Source organism: Micropterus dolomieu, linkage group LG10, assembly GCF_021292245.1.
Source record: "Micropterus dolomieu isolate WLL.071019.BEF.003 ecotype Adirondacks linkage group LG10, ASM2129224v1, whole genome shotgun sequence".
NCBI classification, from domain to species: domain Eukaryota; kingdom Metazoa; phylum Chordata; class Actinopteri; order Centrarchiformes; family Centrarchidae; genus Micropterus; species Micropterus dolomieu.
The window spans coordinates 3,537,955-3,561,291 of record NC_060159.1 but is presented as its reverse complement, the minus strand read 5'-3'; the positions used below and the strand labels follow the sequence as shown (position 1 = coordinate 3,561,291).

The window sequence follows — 23,337 nt, the reverse complement described above, 5'->3', positions numbered from 1 at the left end:
TAATCTCCACAATACAGTTTAGAGAGAAGCAGCACACAGGCAGAGGCAACAGGTGCAGTATTTTGTTTCCCAAAATTGTGGCTTTTACCTGTCAAATCTTGCTTATAAGGTTGGACAGTAATTCAATCATCAATCATTTATTGATTTTAAGTGCAATCGAATGGGAATATCATCTTGATATGATACGATTGTGTAATATGATTGTATTCGTCTTTACACAAACTGTTAAAGTAAGTAAAAATTCAGTATATGTGCGAACAAATTTGGTGTACGACACATCAGTGGAACATCAGTGCTCATTACACACAGACTTCTTTTTGAAACTAGTGAAGCCCCCTGCTGGCCGCAGGTTAAAGGCACTCTGGCATTGGCTTCACTTTTCAGACCTGGAGGATGCCGATTGGTGAAGCAGCAGCATCACAAGCTAACGTCTTCATCCTCACGCTGGACTGAGGGCAGACTGGACGCTACGAGGCACGAGTAGTACTACAACACAGGACGGGCCAGGGCTAGCTCGTTAGCATGCTAACTTCAGTTGATGCAACACAATACATAGACGTCTTAGACACGACGTCAGAACAGTTACTACACATTCTGATAATGTTAGTTCTTTTTTTCAGTGTTTTAAAATAACATTCTGGCCATATGTTACACATTGCACCTTCCAATTAAAGCGATGGAAATGTACATTACGCTTAGTTTGCATGCACATTATATAACAACAGGAGTTTTCCCCTGTATTTGACACCCGGCTTTTATTTGAAATATTATGGTAGTTTGGAAGCAAGTCAAGCAACAAGTATGATGTGGACGCCTGAGAGCTCTTCTTGTGTTTAACTTTTGAAATGAACAATAGTGGCATATTCATAGAATCTGGATTTTTACATAAGGGAGAACAAGAGGATGTCATAAGAACATTTAGGTTATTATTTCTAGGTATTTGAACTTTTTTCTGGAAAAAGACATTGGACAGATTATTACTCTAATACTTATTAGAGTATCTTTAGGTCTTAAAATATGTCTGGATCTAGAAACTGAACTATTGTGCTGAGTTCTCACCCAACTCTAGTCCCCCTTTAAGGGGGGGGCCCTGTCTCTCACCTTGAGCAGCTGGTCTTGCTGACTCTCCCACTGTCTCATGTCCTGGTAAATTGTAACAGCGACTCGCTGGGGCTCCGTGCGGCACCGTGAGCACACACCCAGCTGGGTCAGCTCGTCACACACGGGGCAATGAAGCGTGGTGAAGTACTGGGAAATGGTTCCCTTCCTCCCTCCTTCTTCCCCACCCATCGCCGAGGAGCAGGAGGCCTTCTGGATCTGTGTGCAGAGACAAGGAAACCAACAACCCTTTAAGGATTATCTCGAAGATAAAAAAATAGCCTTGAAACTAGAAAGTTGGATCAAAGGTTCATTGTTTAAGTTTTAGTGGCATCTAGAGGGCTCATGGTGCAGATGGTCCCATTTCCCGAGTTGTGAAGTCATTCTTCCGACTTCAGTGTGTGTTCATGTGTGCTACTACAAACGTGTTGGATTAACATTATCAGAGCATATAAACAGCACACACACATCTAGTTCTACATGGACAGCAAACAAACCGTCATAACCATATTACAAATTACATGTTTGCTAAATATGTATATACAATACATGATTTCGCACGAATCAAAGTTCTGTGTACTTCTTTATGGCCCATGTACACATTTTTTCTCTCTTTGCAATAAAGATTTAAGGAGGAAAAAAAGATTCTGATTATACCGACACCACATCAGTCACCGCGCAACCCTCCCGCGCAGGAGAAGCTACCGTAGAACAAATTTCTCTTCTTTTCTTACTAATAATAAACCAGACGACTACTATTACTACTACACTACTGTTCTTCTTCGGATGTATTCAACAGTGACGAAACACGCTCTGTAGGGCCGGGCTACTGTAGAAACATGGCGGCGCAACATGGCCATGTCCATGTAAGAGAACCTGCGGTGTATGCAGATAGAAATGGCTCATTCTAAGGTAATAAAAACATAACGGTTCATTATGTAAGGTCTTTATACACCTCTGAAAACATAGTTATGGATAATTTCTGTCAATAGATCCTCCTGAGTATAATACACTGGACCTTTAAGTTATAAAATTGTTTAATAATTTTCCTGACCATAATCTGTGTACCTTTGTGTTGTTTTCTTATTACAGATTTTCATACCGCGAGTCAAACCCGAAAAACCCAGTTTCTATTTCTACAAATATTAAATTATCTTGTTCGTTAAAAGATGAACTGGAAGTATTCATTTTAGTGAATTAAATGGTACTATTGTAATTAAGTCAACAATTAATATCAGACAGTACCCAATGTGTTTAGAGTTTGAAAAAGGCTTAACTTAAACAGGGTAAGTTTGATAAAAGGGTGGGGAGATTGGTCCACATGTGGTCTTGCACTTATTCTTTGCTTATTTCTACACTGGGCACAGACTACGTATAACTGAAATGTCAATGTTGAAGCTGTTGTTAATGATCTTGAATGGTTATTAACCCTAGACAGGCCTATCTACATACAGCCTGTTTCTGTAAATTCTATTTTGTGTCAGAAATTTCGTTTTATCAAATTAAGTGATGAAACCTTTGTTTTTTCATAGAATGGGAAATGGACTGAAACAAAGGTACACGGATTGGCCATAAACAATGGTAATTTGTTATTTTGATTAACTCTGCTTTGAGCTCTACCAGCAGATGGCATGTGTGCTCTGTCTGAGTAGAACCTAACTTCAGTGTTGACACAAAGACTGAGGCGGCAGCGCTGCAGTTTGATGAGTCTCATTCGATCCTCAGCAGGAAGCAGTGGAGAGATTTTCTCTCCATCCTTTGTTCTCTCTCCACTGAATGAAAAGACCTTATAAAAGGTCTGGTTTTAGTTTGACAGGAAGGGAAGCAACAGACTAATCTCAGACTTCAACAGTTAGCTGATCCCTCACTTATCAGTCAAACAGAGAGTAATTAATAAGAAATTAATTCTCCAAACTGGAGCCCATTCAGATGTTTGTCTTGACTGTGCTGCTTCTGCTTTATTCTTTCCTCACTGAAGGTTTTTTGTGTGGGTTATATACTCATCATCAGCACTCAGCTGCACTGATTCTAAATTCCAGAGGTAAGATCAAAATCCTAACGGTCCTGACAAACAAAACAAACTCTTTTCCGTCTCACCCTGGGGAGCTCCTGGTACCAGCTGAACACGTCCACTCCGATCAGCTGGAACATGCGGGCCAGTGGCGGCAGGATCTGCTTGGTGATGTAGTAGGTGGCGTTGAGGCGGAGGCTGTGGTCCTGCAGCACCTCCATGGGCCGACGCACCAGCTGGATGAGGGGCACGCCGGGGAGCCCGTACACGACCACGTAGGGCACCCGCTCGCCCACACGGGGCTCCAGGCGACGGTCGTACGCCATCATGCGCCTGAGACCAACAATAACACAAGACTTGAACGACCTGATCATAACTGTTGGACGTCAGAGCTTTTTGTTTGAACTGTCTGTTTAATGCAGCTCAGAGTGACATATAGAAAATTCTACAGTAAATAAAAGACGTGAACATATTTCACATAAAAGCCAATTCAATGTACCGAATAAAACATTTTAGGCCAATCCAACAATCAACGCAGCTGCTCAGGTAAACTGTACTACTGCTCATGAATGAGGCTGAATATTTCCTTCAGAAATCTGATTTTTTTTTTTTTTTTTTTTTCACCCATTAAGAGCTGGGTTGCCTAGTAACAGACTCAAATACTGTACATGCAGCCTAGCCAGACAATGATGAGCACTGTGAGGAGGGAGTAATTGGATTCACACTGACTACTGCAACTGTAGTTGACAGCAAGCTCTTTCTCGCGCTTCTGCTCTCTGCTGCACGCACACACACACATTCATCCAAGTGAAACTAAGGATGTCCTCTGTCTTTTGCATTTCTCTGCATGTGGCTTTTCTGCAAATGGCCACTGACAGTGTGCTGTGTCACCCTCACACACACACACACACACACACACACACACACACACCTGGTAAGCTCCAGGGCAGGCACACAGGCTCCGGGACGGTACGAGCCGCTTCCCCGGTACTCCTTGGCGAAGGTCAGGTCCTGCATGCTGGCCCGGCCATCCAGAACCTTCACGCACTGACGCTGCACGAACTGCTTCACCTGGCTGATGTCCCGAGTCTCAAACAGCAGCTTGATGGAACGCTCCAGAATCTGGGGAGAACACAAATTAATGACATGACAGAAGGCATGACAGGCCAAACACAGAGAGGAAATGAGGAGGTATTCATATTAAATATAGCACAAATATAAGAGTGACTTGCGGTTTAATCCCATGATATTTAAATATGATGAGATGGCTGCGTATGACTCAGCCTAAATGACATTTAAATGAACCCCGGGACATTTCAGTGTCTAGACAAAACCAGCCATGTCCCTGAGCAGGCAGGGCCATTTCCCAATTGACATGTGTGAAGCAGTCTGAGTAAACGAGAGCGGGAAGAAAGCTGGCTAGGCTGTGATTGGTGTAGAGCACAGCGAAACGGGGGGAGGGAGGAGGGTTTGCCTGTTACCTTGGAAACAGCGGGGCAGCCGTCACGGCGCACCGTCTCGATCCCCTTGGCGTCAAACACAGGCTCCTTCTGGTCAAGGCTCTCGTACATGTAGCCCACGTAGCGCTTCTTTGTCTGCAGCACGCAGGGCAGGTACACCTGCAAACACACACACACACACACACACACACACACACACCTCTAAAATGTGTCTAAATGGATGGAGAGCAAAGACATTACAGAGAGGCTGCTCTGTGTGTGTGTGTGTGTGTGTGTGTGTGTGTGTGGGGAAGCACTACCTTCTCAAACTTGAGCTTGACTGGCTTGGGGTTGGTTGCAGTCACGGCCTCAGCGATCTCGTTGCCGATCTTGAAGGCCTGCTCTTTGGTGGCTCCCTTCAGCAAAACAAACATGCTGCAAAACACACAGGTAAAAACAGCAGCATTCAGTCCTACAGTCCATCTATACTGTATGTCACCTTCTCCTCAATCACTTCCTACAGAGCTGAGTAATAAGACAATAACGATAACTTAGGTGATCCGTCGGTGCATCAACTTACTGTCCTCTCTATTGTTGGCTGTTAAATAAAGGCATAAAATATAGCCTCAAAAACACATAAATGCGCAGAGGGAAGTCAAAATCCCTTTTGGAATCTGACTATAAGTTAAACGTAACACAGCAGTGCAGTGTCTGAACCCATCCTGTGCAGACGCTAAATGGTAGGACCAAATATGTGTCACTGAGAATTTTTGGACTGATTTCTTTCTGACTCGCTTGATAAATACAGGCTCAGATCTCAAATTTGTGCTTCCCCCGCTGAAGTAATTTAGTTTAATTAACAAAGCACAAAAGAGACAAAACATTGATTCCTGCAGTTTAAAACATCACAGCTTTTATAATGCAAGCACTACAGGGACAAAAACTCTCCATTCATCCCTCATTGCTTGGTAAATACAGTACTTTTTTTGCCACCGAGATTAGAGGCTTTTAGCTAGTTGTCAAAACAATAAAACATGTAATTTTAATGTTGAAAATGAGCTCCATGAAAACGCAGAACAGGTGCTATCAGAGGCGCTCACATCATCACAAAATGGTGACACATCGACAGAGCTGCAGCAAACAGGAGTTATTAAAGTGTGTCAGATGTAGCTTTAGGCTGACATGACTAGAGTTGCTTGTGTCCCTGCCTGACCTGCTGCTGCTTTGATGATGGAACGGTGACTGTATGGATTACCTGTCTGTGTCTCCGTACACAACTCGAGCGCCCCATTTCTTAGTGTCATTGACCAGCTTAATGGCTCTCTCCAGGGTCTCTCTGGCTTTGTGCACAATGCTGTCTCCAACCTGGAAACAAGTTTATGAACAAACACTGCTGTAAGATTTGAGAGATATTGGAGAGATAGACCAGCAGAAATATCTGTTTCAGGTGGAACAGTGATTCTGATAACCAGGAAACCACAGTCCAGATCATCTGAGATTTGTAAAAACGCTAGAAATATTTCCTATGTGGAGTCATATCCATTCCACTTCTCCAAAACAGCCACAGATGGCTTTAAATATGGTAATATTTGTAATTTGAAAACAAAACCAACACAATCTGCTGTCCTAGTCTTTGCTGTCTTTTCCCACTGAATTCTCCAAATCCAAGAATGGTGGAATGTGGTAGACTGGGGGCTGTGTAAGCCTTCCTCCTCGACACGGTCACAGTGCAGGACAGCTGATGGCAACCTCTGATGAGCTTACCTCCACGCTGGGCATGCGTCCAGAGTAGTTGGCGGCAGTGTAGCCGAAGGTGACGTTAGCGATGAGCTTAAGGCCGAGCTGCCGCGCGTCCAGCAGCCTCATCAAGGCCTTGTCCTGCTTGTAGGTTTTCATCGACTGCTTCACCATGATCCGTGTGTTCAGGATTTCCTCCAGCATGTTAGGCAGCACCCCTTTACGCACGGAGGACTGGATACGAAGAACAAAGAGGTGAACACATGCACAAACAAGGATACGTCGTGAAAATAACAGCAGTTCTATAAGAGGACAAGAAAACGTTCCTGCCACAGAGAATGATATTTGATGCTTTCCTTTCTCCACATTTGAACCAAACAGATGTATCTTCATCAAATATATCAAACAATCACAAACTGTGTCCCAATTTCTAATGTCTAATTCTCATTACATAAACCTTCTGCACCTTTTAAAAACCTCATTATATTTCAGTGTTCACTGGGCTGCGTGTGTGTGTGTGTGTGTGTGTGTGTGTGTGTGTGTGTGTGTGTGTGTGTTACATAATGAGACTGCCAGGGAGCCAGGGAGTTTGAAACAACGGGTGAATGAATGAACAGCATGAATGGAAGGAAGTGGAGCATGAAGTGTGGCTTTCTATAGATGTGCTTAGCCTACATAGCAGCTAATGACCCTGAATAAGGCTGCATTGCTGAAGACTCAGAGGGGTGATTCATACTCAGGTTCTTGCATTGTTATTCCAGGACAATGTTAAGTGCTCAGAGAAATCTCAGAGTGAAGGTGAGAGGGTGCTGTACCTTGACAAAGGCGATGCCATTGGGTGACACGGTGATGTCATTGCGGAGCTGGTAGAGGAGTTCAGGAGGAACTCGCAGGGAGGTGCAGCCGAACCTAAACTCATCAGGCCTGAAACAGACACACAAGTGAATGAACGTCAAAACAGAGAAGAAACTCATCTTTTTCAGTACAGAGTACAGAAGAGAGTAACCGTAAAGTCTGGTGTAACACGCTGTTGGATTTGCAAGCCTCTCCTCTCACATGTGGCAGAAAGTGGTGTGAGATCCTGAAACTTTCCAACAGGTTTGGCCTAGGGCTGGACAATATGGCCAAAAATATTATCACAAAAAAAAGGTGTCATATTTTTCATTATCAAAAATCATCACGATAAGTATCAAATTGTTCTTTTGAGTTTAAAGGCTGATTTTTGCTCCTGAGTGAAAGTTGAAGAAACCTGACATTTTGGAGTGGCCTTTTATTGTGGCCAGCCTAAGAGACACCTGTGCAATCCCCATGCTGTCTGATCAGCATCTTGATATACCACACCTGTGAGGTGGATAGATTATCACGGCAAAGGAGAAGTGCTCACTAACAGATTTTGACAGATTTGTGAACAATATTTGAGAGAAATACGCATTTTGTGTACGTAGAGAAAGTCTTAGATCTTTGAGTTCAGCTCATGATGAATGGGGGCAAAAACAAAAGTGTTGTGCTTATAATTTTGTTCAGTGTATGTTGTTAATAAAAAAATTATATTGCGATAATTAATGTTATTGTTTTATTGTCCAGCCGTAGTTTGGCCACGCTGCATTTTTTTAACTAATAGATTATAATTGTTTAGTCCAGTGATTCCCCACCTTCCCCATGGGTTGGGACCCCTCTGAGGTGTCAAAACATAAATCTGAGGGGGATAGGAAATAGCAAAAAACATTGTCCTGCAACACAAATTTATACAAATTTTTTACTACTTTCTTAAGTGCTCTGACACTTATTCCAAGGAAACAATGGGACAAGTTATGGCGCCTGTTATGATCACAAGTAGACCATTCCTTATTTTACAGAGTCACAAACGTCTATAAAATGTCCAATTTCATGATGGGTGTGCTTCACCAAATGCTGCTGGTACAGTTTAAAATCATACTGGCATGTATTGAAAAACTAAACAGACACCATAAAAAGCTAAACAAGAACAACTTCTGCAGTAAATGTGCAGACATGAGTTGACAGGCCGCTCCTTACAAAGCCGTCACATCTAACATGTAGTGAGGCAGTTACAGCAATAATTCAGTCACATTTTTTATATGAATGTAGCAAGGCTGATAACTGATCTGATGACAGATACAATCATTAAATGTCAAATAACGGTCTTCCTTAAAATGGTTATAAATAAATCAAACGCAGATACTGGAAAAGAAACTAGTATTGAGGCACCGTATTTGATTTGGATATTCTGAAATTTCCAACTTCCCCTCAAACTAATTTGCCACTTTCTACTTTGCTGAGAATCAAAAGCATGAAGCCAGCATATGTCTGCCAGGCACTGCTCTTTTTTCATTTACCTTGGAGTAGTAGAAATATGTGTGTTGGAAAGTAGTGTTCGTGGCTCCTGCTGTTGCTATGCAACTACAGTAATACTGCTGAAAAAATTGAAATACATCCTAACTTGCAGTGCTCACTGTTCTGAGCTGTGAACAACATGCAGAGCTCTCAGCTTGTCTGTTCCATTAAAAATAATGAGGGAAGGACGGCAGCGCTAGAAGCACACTTTCCTGGCAGACATGCAACCTAAGCAAATTGGGGTACACGCTGTAGGTGTGTGTGGGCTTGTCAAGTCCTTACGTTCCCTGGCTGTCCACGTGGCCGAGGCAGGTGGAGTAGCAGTAATTGTATGCGATGACGATGGAGGGATAGAGCGACTGAAAGTCCAGTACAATCACTGAGTTACTGTAGAAGCGCGACTCAGGCTCCATCACCAGAGGAATGCACTGCGGCGCCCTCTGCTGGGCTCGCTGCTGGACGCTGGGTGTCACAGGGATGTAATTCAACGGCTTGGCCACACGTAGCATCATGGACTCAACGCGGTACTATAGGGACAAAAAGTAAGAAGAACATAGTTATAAATTGTCTGTGCATTTAACTTATCCTTGTAAAACAGCCACACACTGCTGCATTTAAGGGCTGCTGTTCTAGTTAATCAAAATAACGACCTATGGACATGTATGATTAAATACAGACTATTTTCAATAATTTCTCAATATGAAGTATTAAAACCCTGTAGGGCAAAACGTAGCCAGTTAGTTAGTAAGCTGTCAGATGGCACTGGTAAAATCTAACTGCACATTAACTGTCAAGCATTAACCTAAATGTTGATTAAATATGTATCTGATACCCTGAAATAAAATCTATATCCTTTTAAATACTGGTGGTCCTGGTTGAAAACAATGCATTTGATAGGCTTAACTGATATTCATTATTTTAAATTAAATTATAGATACGGAGTGAAAATGGGAGAATGAAACTCCTGAAATTGATGCGACAAAATCCCCAAGAAAGAAGACCCACTAGGCTGTTGGAGTTGTTGGAATTCGAAATCACTCAGTCCAGTTGTGGGTTTACAGTAACAGAGTGGAGGTTCTTCAATCACAAAATATCTTTGGGTGAGTACAGACACCAGCTGCAGAGAGCACTCTAACCAGACAACAGACAAGCTCAGGCTGCAAGCAGTGCTGCAACACTAGCAGGCTGGGGAGGACAAAACACAGTAAAGAAAGGATCTGATTTTGATCAGCTTTATTTTAAGCTGATAACGTCTATTCTATTACAGATTGCCCCGATACCAATCCTTAGGATTGGCTCAGGAAATCCCTGATAACAAGACCAAAGGTATAAAGCCATGCTAGTGTCTCCGTAAGGCTGTGCTAAGGCAGAGTGATGCTTTGAGCTAAAGGCTAAAAATAGCATGCCAACATGCTTACAATGCTACAGTAACATGCTGATGTTAAGAAGGTATAATGTTTATCATGATCATGTCACTAGTTTAGCAGGCACATAGTTATAAACTTCAGTATTGAATTTTTTGAAGATTTGAATTCATGGTGGCACTAGGTAAATCATCATCCATGTTGTTCAATAGATGGTGCGTTATTTCACTAAATCCACAAATGTCAAACTCATGGTGAAAATCAGTTGATCACCAAAGTCACTGGGATTAATTCTCTGTGACCCATGAGTGTCTGTGCAGACTGTCGTAGCAATCCATCAATTAGTTGATGAGATATTTCAGTCTGGACCAAAATGGTGGACTGATGATTGATTAATGCACTTTTAAGCAGCCTTATAATAGTGAACAATAACAAGATATATCCTGCTGATCAACAATACCAGTACATGGGCCAGGGTCATCAGTATAACCATTTGTCACCCTCGGATACCTTTAAAGCTACAGCACAGACAACTGTGGACCTATCAATGTCCAAAATACAGCAGGCGACGTGTGTGTTACCTGTGATCCCCGGGTCAGAACATGAAAGAACTGAATCCCAAACACTCTAGCCAGCTCGCTTGTTCTGCCGATGATGTCATGCTGTTGAAGAAGCTGCATGGTGCCACGCACACGGCTCATGTAGTGGTCCACCATCTTCCACCTAACACACACACACACACACACACACACACACGCATAATATAAAATACATGATGTTTTTCTTGACCAAATCAATCTGTTTCAATCACTTGTATCACATTTGTATATAGTAACCTATTCATATATGCACAAATATTTGTTTCAAACTAAACTGCAATGGTGTTCATGTACATCCATTTTTATTTATGGGGAAGTACTGGCCAAGCCACAGGTCATGCTGATTCAAATAAAAATCGACCAAGAATAAGCTGTGTGATTTTAAAAATCATCAGCACACACACACACATTGTTTCAGATGAAGTGTATTTAGTATTGACACAAACCTGTAGAGGTCGGTGTTGTGGTCAAACCAGTCAGACAGCGTGCGGGGGCTATACATGGGGAAGCGCTGGTGGAGTACATGGAAGGCCACGTTCTCAAAAGTGTAGTTGTTCAACGTCACCTGGAGGAAAAAATAATAGCAATATCTTAGACCACTTCCTCCATCAAGCCTGACTTCTTTGTTGAAAACGTTTCTAAAGGGGTGAACAGACTGAAAGGCCATTTATTACAATAATGAAAATTATATGTAGTACAGTCCTGCATTGTAAAACATCCTGATGTTCCTCATCTAAAACATAACATTGAATCTTTCATGACAGTGGTTCCTAACATTTTTGGCTTGTGAACCCTTGAAATGAGTGTGTGTACTTGTGACCAGAAATCACAAGTTACAGCTTTTGTGTGGACATGAGCTGTGAACAGGATTTTTTGACAGTATTCACCATTTCAAAACTTCTAAAAAAAAGTTTTAACAAAAACCCCAAACATAATTATACACTTATTTCCTTGAATTCATTTTTATGATCCTTTGAGGGTTCCCAAAACCCCATTTAGGAACCACTGTTTTATAATAGTGCATAAAATCCATGCCTCCTGGGATTGCAGGGCAAGAAATCAATGAGAGAAAATATCCCTGAACATTCATTAAATGTCTGACATGAAATTTCCCTAAATCCTTGCCAACATTTCACACACCATATTTTTGTTGAGCTGTGATTTAGTCTACTAGTCACCAATAGCCACTGTACCATTCCTAAAGCCTTTGACCAAGGCATCTCCTGTGTGTTCTGAGTGATAATTCGATAAAAAAAGCATCTGAGCTCACAGCCAAGAGTAATAAAAAATACAACCAAAAACCTCAATAGATGATGTGATGGATGGAGGCAACATAAAAGAAGTTAAAACTATTTTTAGTGGAACATGTGTTTATTTGCCAACATGTAATGCTAAGATTTTATTTCATAGTTAAATAAAGGGATTACATAACACCCAATATATACAAAAATCAAGTTGCACTAATGCCCTGTGCAGCAGAAAAATATTTAACAGTGGTGAGAACCCTGCCTGAAAGGCTAGAGGATTGACAGAAAGTAGGTCACAAGCTAAAACTTTGAGTGCTGATGGCTGACATCAGCTTGTGTGGGCGGAGGTCATGCCGGGACACCTGCCTCAGTCTTCATCACCCTCCACAGGTTGAGAGTAATGCGTCCGATGATGTTGATCTCAGTCATGGTGTCGGCTCCGTACTCATCCCTCTCTGCAGCGAAGCGGTTCTCTTTGGAGTCACCTGAGGACACGCACAGAGCCAGACAGCCAGTTACAGAGGAGGAGGGAGCCGCCGGTGGCCCTCTATTCAGCTGCTGTGCACACGCGCACACACACACACACACACACACACGCACACACACAAACACCCAAATCTTTCTGTGGATTCTCGCACTCAAACATACACATCTGTGCTCTCGTACACACGTTTACCCACACAAACAGGGCCACACATGTTTGCACTTACCTACAGTGTGGAGCCTACATGCACAAACACTCTCACACACTTTCTTTTGACCTGGATTTAATGATTTCCTTCAGTTAAACAAGGGATTCCTTAAAACAATTACAAGAGAAGCAATAGCACAGTCACACACCTTCAGTCTGACAGGACTTCCTGACTTTCAGCAGCCACACTCAAACTGACAGATTCAAAGCTACCAGTAATTACCTCTGCAAATCCTGCACATGTGCAATGTGCAGATGTGATGTGCCCTGATGTGTGTGTAACAGTCGACCACCAGCTGGGGGTTTACTGTGTGGAACATGGCAGAGCGAGCTCTGTTGGAGCACGCTGTTCATAAAGTAATGGCAAGCTCAGCAAATTACTTTTTCCTCATAGAAAACCATTAGATATACACAGCTAAGTTAGGTACTGTGGGTATTATAGTTACCTGTTCCTTTAACAAAAATCTGTGGGATTATATTTAATATGGAAGCTTCTACTTTTGAAGCCATATTTGACATTCCTTTCCCACACACCTCTGCTTTCGGAGGAGTCCCCGGAGGTACTGGTGTAAGAAAACAGGACTGCTTAGCTTGAATCAATAATACAGAGGTTAATACTGTACTATGAGACATATTTACAACTCTTAAAAGTTAAAACAGCAACAATTGTTTTGCCCTCCTATGTGATAGTTACGAGGTAAACAGTATAATTATGCTGTTCACTTTACACATTATCTACAAGGAATGTGCTCATGTTGGATTGGCCTAGGCAGAGCATTGCAGAACAATGCCAAGCTTAACTTTTTTGAGGACCACCACGCATTTTTGTTTGCAGGAGACCTCTGTGTGCAAGTGAAATGAACGGGGGGGGGCTGTGCTTTTTCACCTAGTGCTAATTACAGCGCCCGATAGTACCCCCTAAATTTACTCACAGCAAAAAAACAAAACAAATGAGTTTCTGAACACCATCTGTGAGCTGCAAGGAAATGTAGTATTTGATGGTGCTGAAATAAAACAATGAAGTGTATCTATCCAAAAAAGCATATATTAACAAAAAGTATATCCAGACAATTTAATACTTGGCCATATATGCTTTTCAAGTCCATCATCTGCACAAAAGAGATCTGCTTTGAACTCTTCCTTACGTGAACTGACACACAGCCTTACCTGGCACTCGTGACAGCTGCTGACACAGGTCCACTCCGAGTGCTGCGGCCCGCTGGAGGAGGTAGCCCCAGGAACGCATCTGTACCTCATACCCGATCAGGATGTCTGGGTCAAACCTGACAGAACACAGCCATGTTAGAACCTAGTACAACAGTGGTTGCTTAGGTTAGGATTTCATTATCTAAATAATGTGTAAAAAATCATAAATATTATGTGTTATATATGTATATGAAAAGGAAGTCAATTTATCTGCTTCAGAAAAGCTCCTGAGTGATTATCTACCAGCAGCTTTTCATATTTGCTGTTAGCAAAGCCGTAACAATCAACTCAATTACAGTACATTCAACTGGAGCAATAAATAAAGGAGCTGTGCCAACACCTGCTTGTCCACACATACACACCTCCTCATGATGGTTATCAGCTCTTGAAACAGCACCTTCTCATCTGTGGCGTACGTCACCTGCAACCCGGAGACGCCTGACCTGACCAGCAGGGGCGCTGTTCCTCTGTGACCTCCTGAGGGCATTAAACAGATTCATCAGCCTGACTGTACATAGGCATCATGTGACTACGAACAACTCACATAATCAATGCTGCCTACTTCGACTTTGCTGAATAATGTTACACATTACGAACATCTTACATATAACAACATATCTCTATAATAAACTCTATAATAAAGTGAGTTTCAACCTTGGTCAAAACTTTGATGGTCTTTGTCCACCACAATGGCACCCGTCAGCTGGGTGCCGTCTACTTCTGGCAGGGGGGCATCAGAGCTGAGGCAGTAAAATAAGGCACATATGGGGTCGAACTCGGGGTCAGGTTCGAGGTCACGTCGGGTTCTTGCATGAAGCTCCATGCCCATCAGTGTTAGGTACTGGACCTGAGAGGGAAAGACAAAAAACAGTGTTGTTTCAAAAGGAAAACTCCATCTGCAGCAATCATCTTTACACTTGGATTGTGTGGTAATGGTCTTACCATTACCACACAAAGAGTAAAGGTTGTAAAATTGTCAGGCCACTCTCACTTTTTAAAGTACATTCATTGCTGTTTTATTTAATCATTTTTTCGTGGCATTAATATTGCCAGTGTACCTTGACCCTCTGCAAATGACTGCTTACTATAACTGCTTAATTGAAGTTTATTTTACTGATGCATTCACTCCAAGTCTCTCTGCATGAGCATCCATTAAATGTAATGTAAATGAAAGTAAATCCTAATAGACTGCATGGGCTCCATGGAGAACAGGATTCAGTGGTAAAACCTCAGTCACTTAAATGTTACATTGCGTTCCAAAAGATACTAGAGTGGCTGAGCCCGCCAATTCTGAGGCCCTGAAACCATGTGTGTCCCTGCTGGTCAAGGTGAAGATCCTACTAAACTTTCTCTACAGTGTTCTGTAGATCAACAAACAATAATTCTAAACAAAAATGATGTTTGGGATTTTATTTATTATATGGCTGCGGTTAGCTTCTGATTGCCTATATCATTTTAGATCAGCTTCCTAGTTGGCTGAGAAGCTAATGAATCACTAATCAAACCTTTTATCTGTCCTTGTTCTTTTTATTCGCAAGAATCAATTTTTGGCGCAAAGATTCAAGTAACATTTTAGGCCAGCACTGTGGCATTGCTTTTTACTACTTAAAATGCTAACCAAAAAGACTGTGTCTAATAAATGTTAATTCCACAACAACTAAAATCAACGTTCTGGGTGGTCATTGTCCTCTCTGCAATAACCAGCCAAAGATCATTTGTAAGGCTTAAGAAATATTACTGTAATGCCACACTACGATTGTGAGTGTACAGACCCATCAGAGTGACAAGTCTCCAATCTCTAGAGAAGTTTTTCAAACCATGGGACCCCTCAGTTTTTTGTCATGGCATGGGAACTTCAATCCTACAGACTGTAAAAGTGTAAGCCAAGTAGCTTTCAGTGTTCAGTCCGACTTTGGTTCTTCAAGCCGGCTCAGGTTCAGTTGTTTTAGACTGTGCTGAGAGCTGAGATCTAACATGTAGCTTGTCTTTGAGCTCCATTTACAAACAAATCTTTAAATGGCTTGCTCTGGTGATTGCTACTTCTGACTGCTGTGCATCTGGAAAACGCACAAGCCTCAAAGTGCGCTGGGTTACTATGACAACCGGTATTAAGAGCTGTCTTGTTAATGCTGTGGCATCACTGCATTTAAAAGGGTTGTAGTTGATGTAAATGTTGCCTTATCTTATTAATGTGGGGGAATGTTATTACAAACGCATAATAATAATAATAATAATAATAATAATAATAATAAGTGATAGTGTTTCTGCCTTCTAAGCTTACAAATAGTGATCAGGTTTTATATAAATCATTGATGGTTAATTATTATTAACTGTAGGTACTTGCAAATGTTAAAAGTTGAACCTAATTAGACTAATATAAGGACTGTGATTCAATAAGCACATTTATTAAAATGCTATCGAACGTCATCCCTTAAAGGGAATTCTGGTATTTTTAAACCTGGGCCCTGAGTCAGAGCTGGAGAGATTGTTGTGTTGCAGTAACGTTTGGAAAAGAAGTGTGTTCCACTATGTACACAAACAAACTCGTCTCTCCAAGTCTGACTTGAATGGTCCTTGAGTGAGACTTCAGTTTCCAGTTAAGGGTGTCACCGAGAGCCACTTGTAGGGATCCTTTCCATGATGTTGTCAGACACCTGGTATAACAGTCTGAGCCTGTCTATGGCAAAAAGAAGCACAATCTTAGGATGTGCAGCTCACCTCATGCAGAGCTTTGGCATCCTGCAGGTTTTGCATGCTGATTTTGAAGCCATAAGAGTTGGCTATGCTGGGCCCTTCAATCTGAGAATTCTCTTTCTTTGGCACATTCAAAGCAGCAAACTGGTTCTGTGGAAGACAGAGTACAAGAGAAACATCAACAAATGAACAAGACAACACAGTGGCATCATATGCTCAAAGGCTCAATTCAAACTACAGAAGAGGAAGGTGCAACAAGATGACAAAATATCGGGTACATACGACGCATTCCCCGCACTGCTCTACACTGGTATTTTAAAGTCATTTCCCTACCCAGGATGGACAGTGTTCTTTGATGTGGTGAGAAGTCAATGGTGGTAAAAATCAATGCTTGTTGTCTGACCTTCATCTGTGTGTTCAGTAAAACTCTTCTTAGTGGGTCTGCTTGGCTTCTCCTCCTCTGCTGGAGTCTCTGAGAAATGGGATCGTCTGCAGCAGGAATAAGAACAGAAAGATCAGAGATGAGTAAAGCAACAATAAATATTAATAACAGGACTGCACGCAGAAGATTTGCCAAAGTCAGAAATAATTAAAATTGTTCAGTTTTGATAAATTCCACATCCTGGCACACTTGTCAATTATACAGATTTTAATGGTTGACACACAGAATGTCCTGCCGTTTTCTTACCCTCAGATTTGGGCGTGCTGCACACCGGCTCCAGATCTTCCTTGCTTCTCCGCCTCCTCCTTAAAAAGGAGGTGCAGTGAAGGAGGTGGGGACTAGTCTTCCCCTCTTCCCTGTTACTGACATTGAGGAGTGAGGGGCTAAGATTCTCCACTAGTCTCTCCAGGGAGTTAGAGAGCCTAGCTGACGGTGACTCTGGAGAGTTCTCACTTTGCTTGTTTTCACTGAGCTGGTCTGGCCCTGAGGGGCTGGGCTGAGAGGACTGCTGCCAGGGAGGCAGCTCTGGGGACTCTGGTGAGGTGGCTTTATCATCGTCATCATTTTCTCCACCCTCATGCTCAATATCCACACCGCCTTCACCTGAAACTGGACTCACCTCTGTGGATTTAGACTGAGAGCCTATATTCTTAAGAGGAGATATGATTAAAGAAAGGTTCAACTTCTTTCTCCTTTGGGTCCTGATACTGGAGAGTCTCTCGATCAGCTCAGCCTTCACTGCTGGACAGCTGGAAGCAGCTGGTGGATCAGTTCTCTCTTGGTTCCCCTCCACATCCAGCCCAACCCCTCTCGTCAGCAGCCCCGTCTCTCTTCTACCTTTTTTTAAACTCTCATACTGTTTCCTGGCTTCCAGCCACAGCTGCACACGCTCTCGACATGGTGGGTTTTTGCAGGGCAGAAGGACAACCTTCTTGTCAGTGGCTGAGGACGGGTCAAGCTTGGCCTGCTCTTTACTTGCCTCTGAGGCCTCAGCTCCCTGGGCTTGGGAAAATGAGGTAATAGCTGTAGCAGGGTGAGTCATAGCTGAGAAGGCCGTCTTCCAGAAATGGAGGCCCTCTAAAGACAGGTCTCCATTGAACTCTGCTAGCTCCTTAGCCAGTCTGGTACCCACCGTTAACTTACGGCCACCAACCTCCCTAGAGAAAGGACAAGGGAATGTGATTAATTTATTATTGACATTATATGAATTACTGCAATCTAGAACTTCAGAAGTGGAGAATTATGCAAAATCTAGTGAGTAAACATGAGTCACGTGGTATATATATATTTATATTAAATAAAGTCCTGTAGATAGTATTAATTACAGCCTGACTGATATTGAATTTTTGAGGCTGACAGAGATTTGAGAGTTTAAAAAAAAAAAAAAAATCTCCTAAGCCATTTTAACAATTTAATATTTTTGATAAGGGACCCCCAAAATTGGTTATTTAAAGACCGTGAACATTATGTACTAGGCTTGACATATTACAGTAATAATAAACTTGTCAGTGGTCTTTACTGGACAAACTATGTAAAAGCAACACAGCTTTTACATTGAATGAATGTTTACAGTTCATAACATCAGCTTGTGCCGCTGGTGCAAAGTGTCTTACATTGGTTTCCCTGGTGCATCAGAGGGGTCGCTGCAGAAGGGCTCCTGAAACGATGCCTCTGACATCTCCAGGTCCAGCAAAGTGCTGAGGATCTCCTCCCGGCTTGGAGGGGACATGAGGGGCTTGAGAATGTGGGCTCCACCCCCTGCCCCCCGCAGCAGTTGGCTTGCCCTCACCTGGGATAGTGAGCTAGTGGAGCGTGGAGAGCTGCTGGGTGTGGTGGACGTAAGTCCATCAATGCCCTCCAGAAGCTCCCCTGTGGGGGAGCCTTCATGGTCGACGAATGATGCAGAGCTTAAAGGCAAAGGTAGGACAGGGTCGAAGACGGAAAAGAGCAGCTCTTTTCTCTCACAGTGAAAGTCTTGAAAGGGGCTGAGTGTATGAGCTTTACCTAAAGAGAAGTCCCACTGCTCCCCTCTGCTCTTGATTTTCTCAGCGTCAAGGGGTGTGAGGTGATTCGATACAGACTCCCCATTCTCGGGTCTATCAAAGAGGTCAGGGCTGACTGGCCTTGCTTTGTGCCAATCAGAACCTCTTTGTAGTTCCTCCCCAGAACCAAATAGCCTATCAAGTTTCTTCTCAAAGCCAAGCACCTGAACGGATACAGCTTCCTGGCTGACATCACTCAGGAACTTAAGTGGTAAATTTTTATCAGTCAGGACAAACTGACTGCCGCTGTATGGACTAGAGAACTCTGTCTGATCAATGGCATTTATATCAAAGGTATAGTTGTGTGGGAGCTCTGGTGATAAGCTGTCCTCTATGAAGTTGCAGCTGTCCAGACCTGGGTCTGACAGAAAGATGGGGCAGTCATCTGACATGTTGCCCTCCTGCTTCACTGATAGATTTGGCTGAGTACTGCTTGCTTTGCCTTTCCTGTTTCTGGGCTTTTTCTCCTTTACGGTGGTAGATTTTGGGGCCCTGGGTTTCCGGGGAGTGGTGGAGGGAGCTCTTCTAGATTTAACTGGTTTAGTTGTGGGATCTAGTAGTGCTGTGGCTTGAGCTATGGCAGTGGAGTGGCTGTTTGTACCTACCACTTGCAGCGGAAGGGCCTGTCCCTGCTGCCTTTTCAGGAGAAGCTGCTTGAGGACAGCCAAGCCAGAGGGAGTCTCAGAGAGAATGGGAATCTCCCCATTCTTAGGGCCTGAATGTGGGGAGCCTGCTGCTACTTGGGCCTCTTTATTGTCTTCCAGTAAGGGTCTACCAGCCAGAGGAGGTGGAGTAGCCATGCACTCCTCGGCCTTTACCACAGTGGTCTGGCAACCTTGCTGCTTCATCTGAGCTGGCGCTGAAAAGCTTTGGTTGACCTCCATGATGGTAGTCTCACAATCCTCAACCTTTGGTTCTATAGACTGCGTTATGGAGTTAAAGTATGACAGACATGCAGTCTGGGAACTGCCCTGGCTATCTGTGCCCACTGTCTGCTGATATGGAGGGACTTCTTGAGAGGAACTCTCAGAAGGTGGCATCTCATCCCCTGGGAAAAGGAGTTGGGAGATTTCTTTACTCGAGTCATGGATTTTGGGTTCGTCAGTCTTCTTTTTGCGAGACTTTCTAGGTCTTGTGGTGGTTGTGGAACTGTTGACAGTACCCTCAGCTGTATCTTTAACTTTCTTCCTCTGCCTTGGAGTAGCACCACTGCTTTGTCTGGATTTCTCTTTTTTGGGTTCCTCTAAAGCCTTCAGCTTAGTAGCAGACTTTCTTACTTTCTTTTTAGTGTCTGTGGATTTCTTAGGTTTGGCAGTTCGACGCTTATTTTGTGCTGTTTTGGTTGAGGTCACTATGCATGGCTTGTGAAAAGCAGAACTGAGACATGGGTCACTAAGTGGGTTTATAAGCTGTTCTGAACTACTGGTGTCCATAAGAGGGTCACTTGGCGACCAACAACGTGGGGGTGTTGAGTCTGTAGGGCTTGGGGATCTATCGGAGAGGTAGCCCAACTCTACCATGACATCAGTATAGTCAATGCCATGGTCATCTGCTTGCTCACAGTAACATGGCCGAGGAGGTGGTAGGGAGGGTAGAACTGGGCCTCTCTGACAGCCTTTAATCCTTCTGACCCTTTGTGGCTGTCTGGTCCGAGGTTTGGAGGAGGTGCCAACTGTTTTCTTATTTGTGGAGTTGACTTTCGTCTTTCTTTTGGGGTGTTTTTTGGCCTTTGGCTCAGTGATGGGAAACTTAACAGCAGTGGATTCTGGCACCATGGGCCAGAAATCCTTGAGAGGGGCCAGTTTATTGTACTGCACTAGCTTGTCTGGCGTCAGCACCACCAACTGCTCCTCTGCATTCACTTTGGACATCTTTACCAGCATGTTTTTCTGTCCTTTAAACCTGTTGATGATAATGTACTTGATGATGATAGGTGGTTCCTTCTTGCGCCGTTTCTGATATTTTACCTCCTGCCCCCTGGGGACATTCGTGTCCTTGAGCAATTCTTTGATGGAGGCTGGGTTTTTAGAATGAGTGGCACCTGAGTGTTCTCCATCTTCACCATCGTATATCATCTTCCGTTTGGCCCTCAGGGTGTACTTACTACCAGGCAGTGCTGAAGCTTTAGTACAGTTGACTTTAGCTGATAAATCTTGCAGTGGGCTTAACCTATCCTCTGCTGAGTCTTTGGCTTCTTCAGAAAAACTGGAAACCGTGGTGGCAGAGGGCTCTGAAAGTGGTTCCGTCTGTTCATTTTCTGACCTATCCTCACTTTCTTGCTCCTCCTTTGTGATTGGCTCTCCCTCTATGATTGGTCCATCTTTAACTGGTTCGGCCTCTTTCATTGGCATATCCTCCAAAACTGGGTCTGCAGTCGCTGGACAAGCAGGTGTGAGTGAGGTGAGGCCAGTACTAACCTGGCTATCAGAGGTAGAGCTTTCAACTACGTTTAGTTTGTTCCTCTGTCCTACCATTCCCAACCTTTTTTTATTAATCCTAGATTTGCGAGGCTGGGCCTGTTCTAACTCGCTGCAGGAATCAGCCAGCTTTTTGCTCCCAGCTTTCTTCCTACTGAGGCAGTTGGAGAGGATGACACTTGGGAAGAACTTGTAGTGTGCTTCCTGCTGGGCCACTATTGTCCTCTCAGTCTTATTTTCCTGATAGTCCTCGTACCTGATTTTGAGTTCACCAACATCTCCCTCCTCACTGTCCTGGCCAATTTCTTCCTCCTGAGGATCCAGAAACTCATCCTCCTCCATGGGTGACGGGGATGAGGAGATGTTCCTCAGGACAGGGCCTTTACTGTCCTTCTGGGTCAGTTCCAGCTCTGTCTTAGCCGAGCAGTTTCTCAGCTCTGAGTAACAGAGAGAGAAGGTCCTGTGGTTCTGAAGAATGGACAAACAGTTAGTTTCTACATTCTTTATGCTGCCGTACTTCTTCCTGTTTTTGGTGACCTTTCTGTTACCAAATGAGAAACTTTCTAGATCTGTCTTATCCAAAGCTATAGAGGTTTTCTTGTCATATGTGTACAGGGGTCGTATGTCCTCTTTGTCTATGCAGATGGTAGACACTTCAGGGTGATTGGCTATCATGCAGGGGATGGGGTGTTTCACTGGCGGGATGTAGGGAATTTCTTTATTAACCTTGAAACCTGTTGAACATTCACTACTGCTGTCCTGGCTGCTTTTTGATTGAAAGTGCTTGTCAAGTGGTTGCTCCGTGTCCAGCACATGAGCACACGGTCTGTGCTCAGGGTGCTTGCACTCCAGATGGATCTTAGCTGAGGAAGGTGGCTCCAAGTGAGCGGTCTCCCCGGGGAAGGGATTCCCCTTCCCGAGCATCTTTTCTGTGACTATGGGAGAAGACTGGGTCCTGGAGCCACTGTCCGTTAACGATGAATCTATGGACACAAAGAGAGAAGAAGAGGCACTTTAATAAGAGTTACCAGCCGCAATTAAAATCTCTCATTTTCACATGACTATTTGTTTCTTTTCAAATCAATCAATCTAATTGAATCTGTTCCTCACACTCCTGTGTATTTATGAATATACTTTACATTCACTGACAGACCGGTCACCTGTCAAACACCAAGCACTGTAGACATACATTAGTGGGTAGGGTCATACATAAAAAGGATGTCATCCATAGCAATGTGGTCCATCCCAACCTTCCGTCAGTTTAGGAATCATTTTTGTTCTTTACAAAAATCAGCTCTCTGCAGCTTTGTGAATTATTCTTTACAGGACACTCTTAGCTGGGAACCTTTAGTGCCATTTAGGTGGACTCCTAGTGGTAAGATAAGATCCTTTGTGAAAATCATTTCTAATTAGGACCTGGCTCCAGTGGTAGTACGACTAATTAGACTGCAAACCTTTTGGTATGACAATTCCCACTGTTCATTCCCAAGTCTGACATTTAAAGATATTTCATATTCTTATTTCGTATCTCTCCTCTTAAGCATTAAGAGGCTTGTTTATGAGCTGAATGAGAATGTCTTTTTTTTTGTATCAATGACAAAAAGATCCAATAATGTTATCATATTAATTATTTTTTCATCAATATGATAACATTTACTATCAAGAGTATATAGATTTTTTCTAGATGTTGTCATAGTATTCATAATGTGGCAAATATCCCCAAGTATCTTTGGGTGTAATTAGTCATTGCAGGCAATATTGCAAATCATAGATCAGGACTTCTTTATGGCAATATCAGATTTTTTTTTAATGATTGATGGATCAGTGATGTACCTTAATTTGTCAGAATTGTATTTTGTCCATTGCTTTTGTTGTTTAAGTCCATCAACGTTGTATTGTCTTGTACTTTCACATTCAAATTAGTTTAATTAGTTCTAAACAGTTTGGTCACATTATTATCAGGCTGCCCCAAGTCCCATAAGACTCTCCAGTTGATCC

At 43.0% G+C, this 23,337-nt stretch overlaps 1 protein-coding gene across 1 annotated transcript in view; it reads right to left on the bottom strand.

Moving 5' to 3' along the window:
- rev3l (REV3 like, DNA directed polymerase zeta catalytic subunit) overlaps window positions 1-23,337 on the bottom strand; it is a 79,541-nt gene that overhangs the window by 1,484 nt on the left and 54,720 nt on the right. Inside the window, exons 13-31 of the mRNA XM_046061198.1 lie at window positions 18,494-22,322; window positions 17,127-18,037; window positions 16,842-16,927; window positions 16,463-16,588; window positions 14,399-14,591; window positions 14,107-14,221; window positions 13,706-13,821; window positions 12,214-12,332; window positions 11,047-11,165; window positions 10,583-10,724; window positions 8,920-9,164; window positions 7,101-7,209; window positions 6,313-6,519; window positions 5,804-5,913; window positions 4,869-4,983; window positions 4,591-4,728; window positions 4,041-4,231; window positions 3,196-3,442; window positions 1,102-1,317 (exon numbers count right to left, since the gene is read on the bottom strand). Of these exons, the coding sequence (XP_045917154.1) occupies window positions 1,102-1,317; window positions 3,196-3,442; window positions 4,041-4,231; window positions 4,591-4,728; window positions 4,869-4,983; window positions 5,804-5,913; window positions 6,313-6,519; window positions 7,101-7,209; window positions 8,920-9,164; window positions 10,583-10,724; window positions 11,047-11,165; window positions 12,214-12,332; window positions 13,706-13,821; window positions 14,107-14,221; window positions 14,399-14,591; window positions 16,463-16,588; window positions 16,842-16,927; window positions 17,127-18,037; window positions 18,494-22,322 (7,334 nt within the window). The remainder of the gene's footprint in view (window positions 1-1,101; window positions 1,318-3,195; window positions 3,443-4,040; window positions 4,232-4,590; window positions 4,729-4,868; window positions 4,984-5,803; window positions 5,914-6,312; window positions 6,520-7,100; window positions 7,210-8,919; window positions 9,165-10,582; window positions 10,725-11,046; window positions 11,166-12,213; window positions 12,333-13,705; window positions 13,822-14,106; window positions 14,222-14,398; window positions 14,592-16,462; window positions 16,589-16,841; window positions 16,928-17,126; window positions 18,038-18,493; window positions 22,323-23,337) is intronic.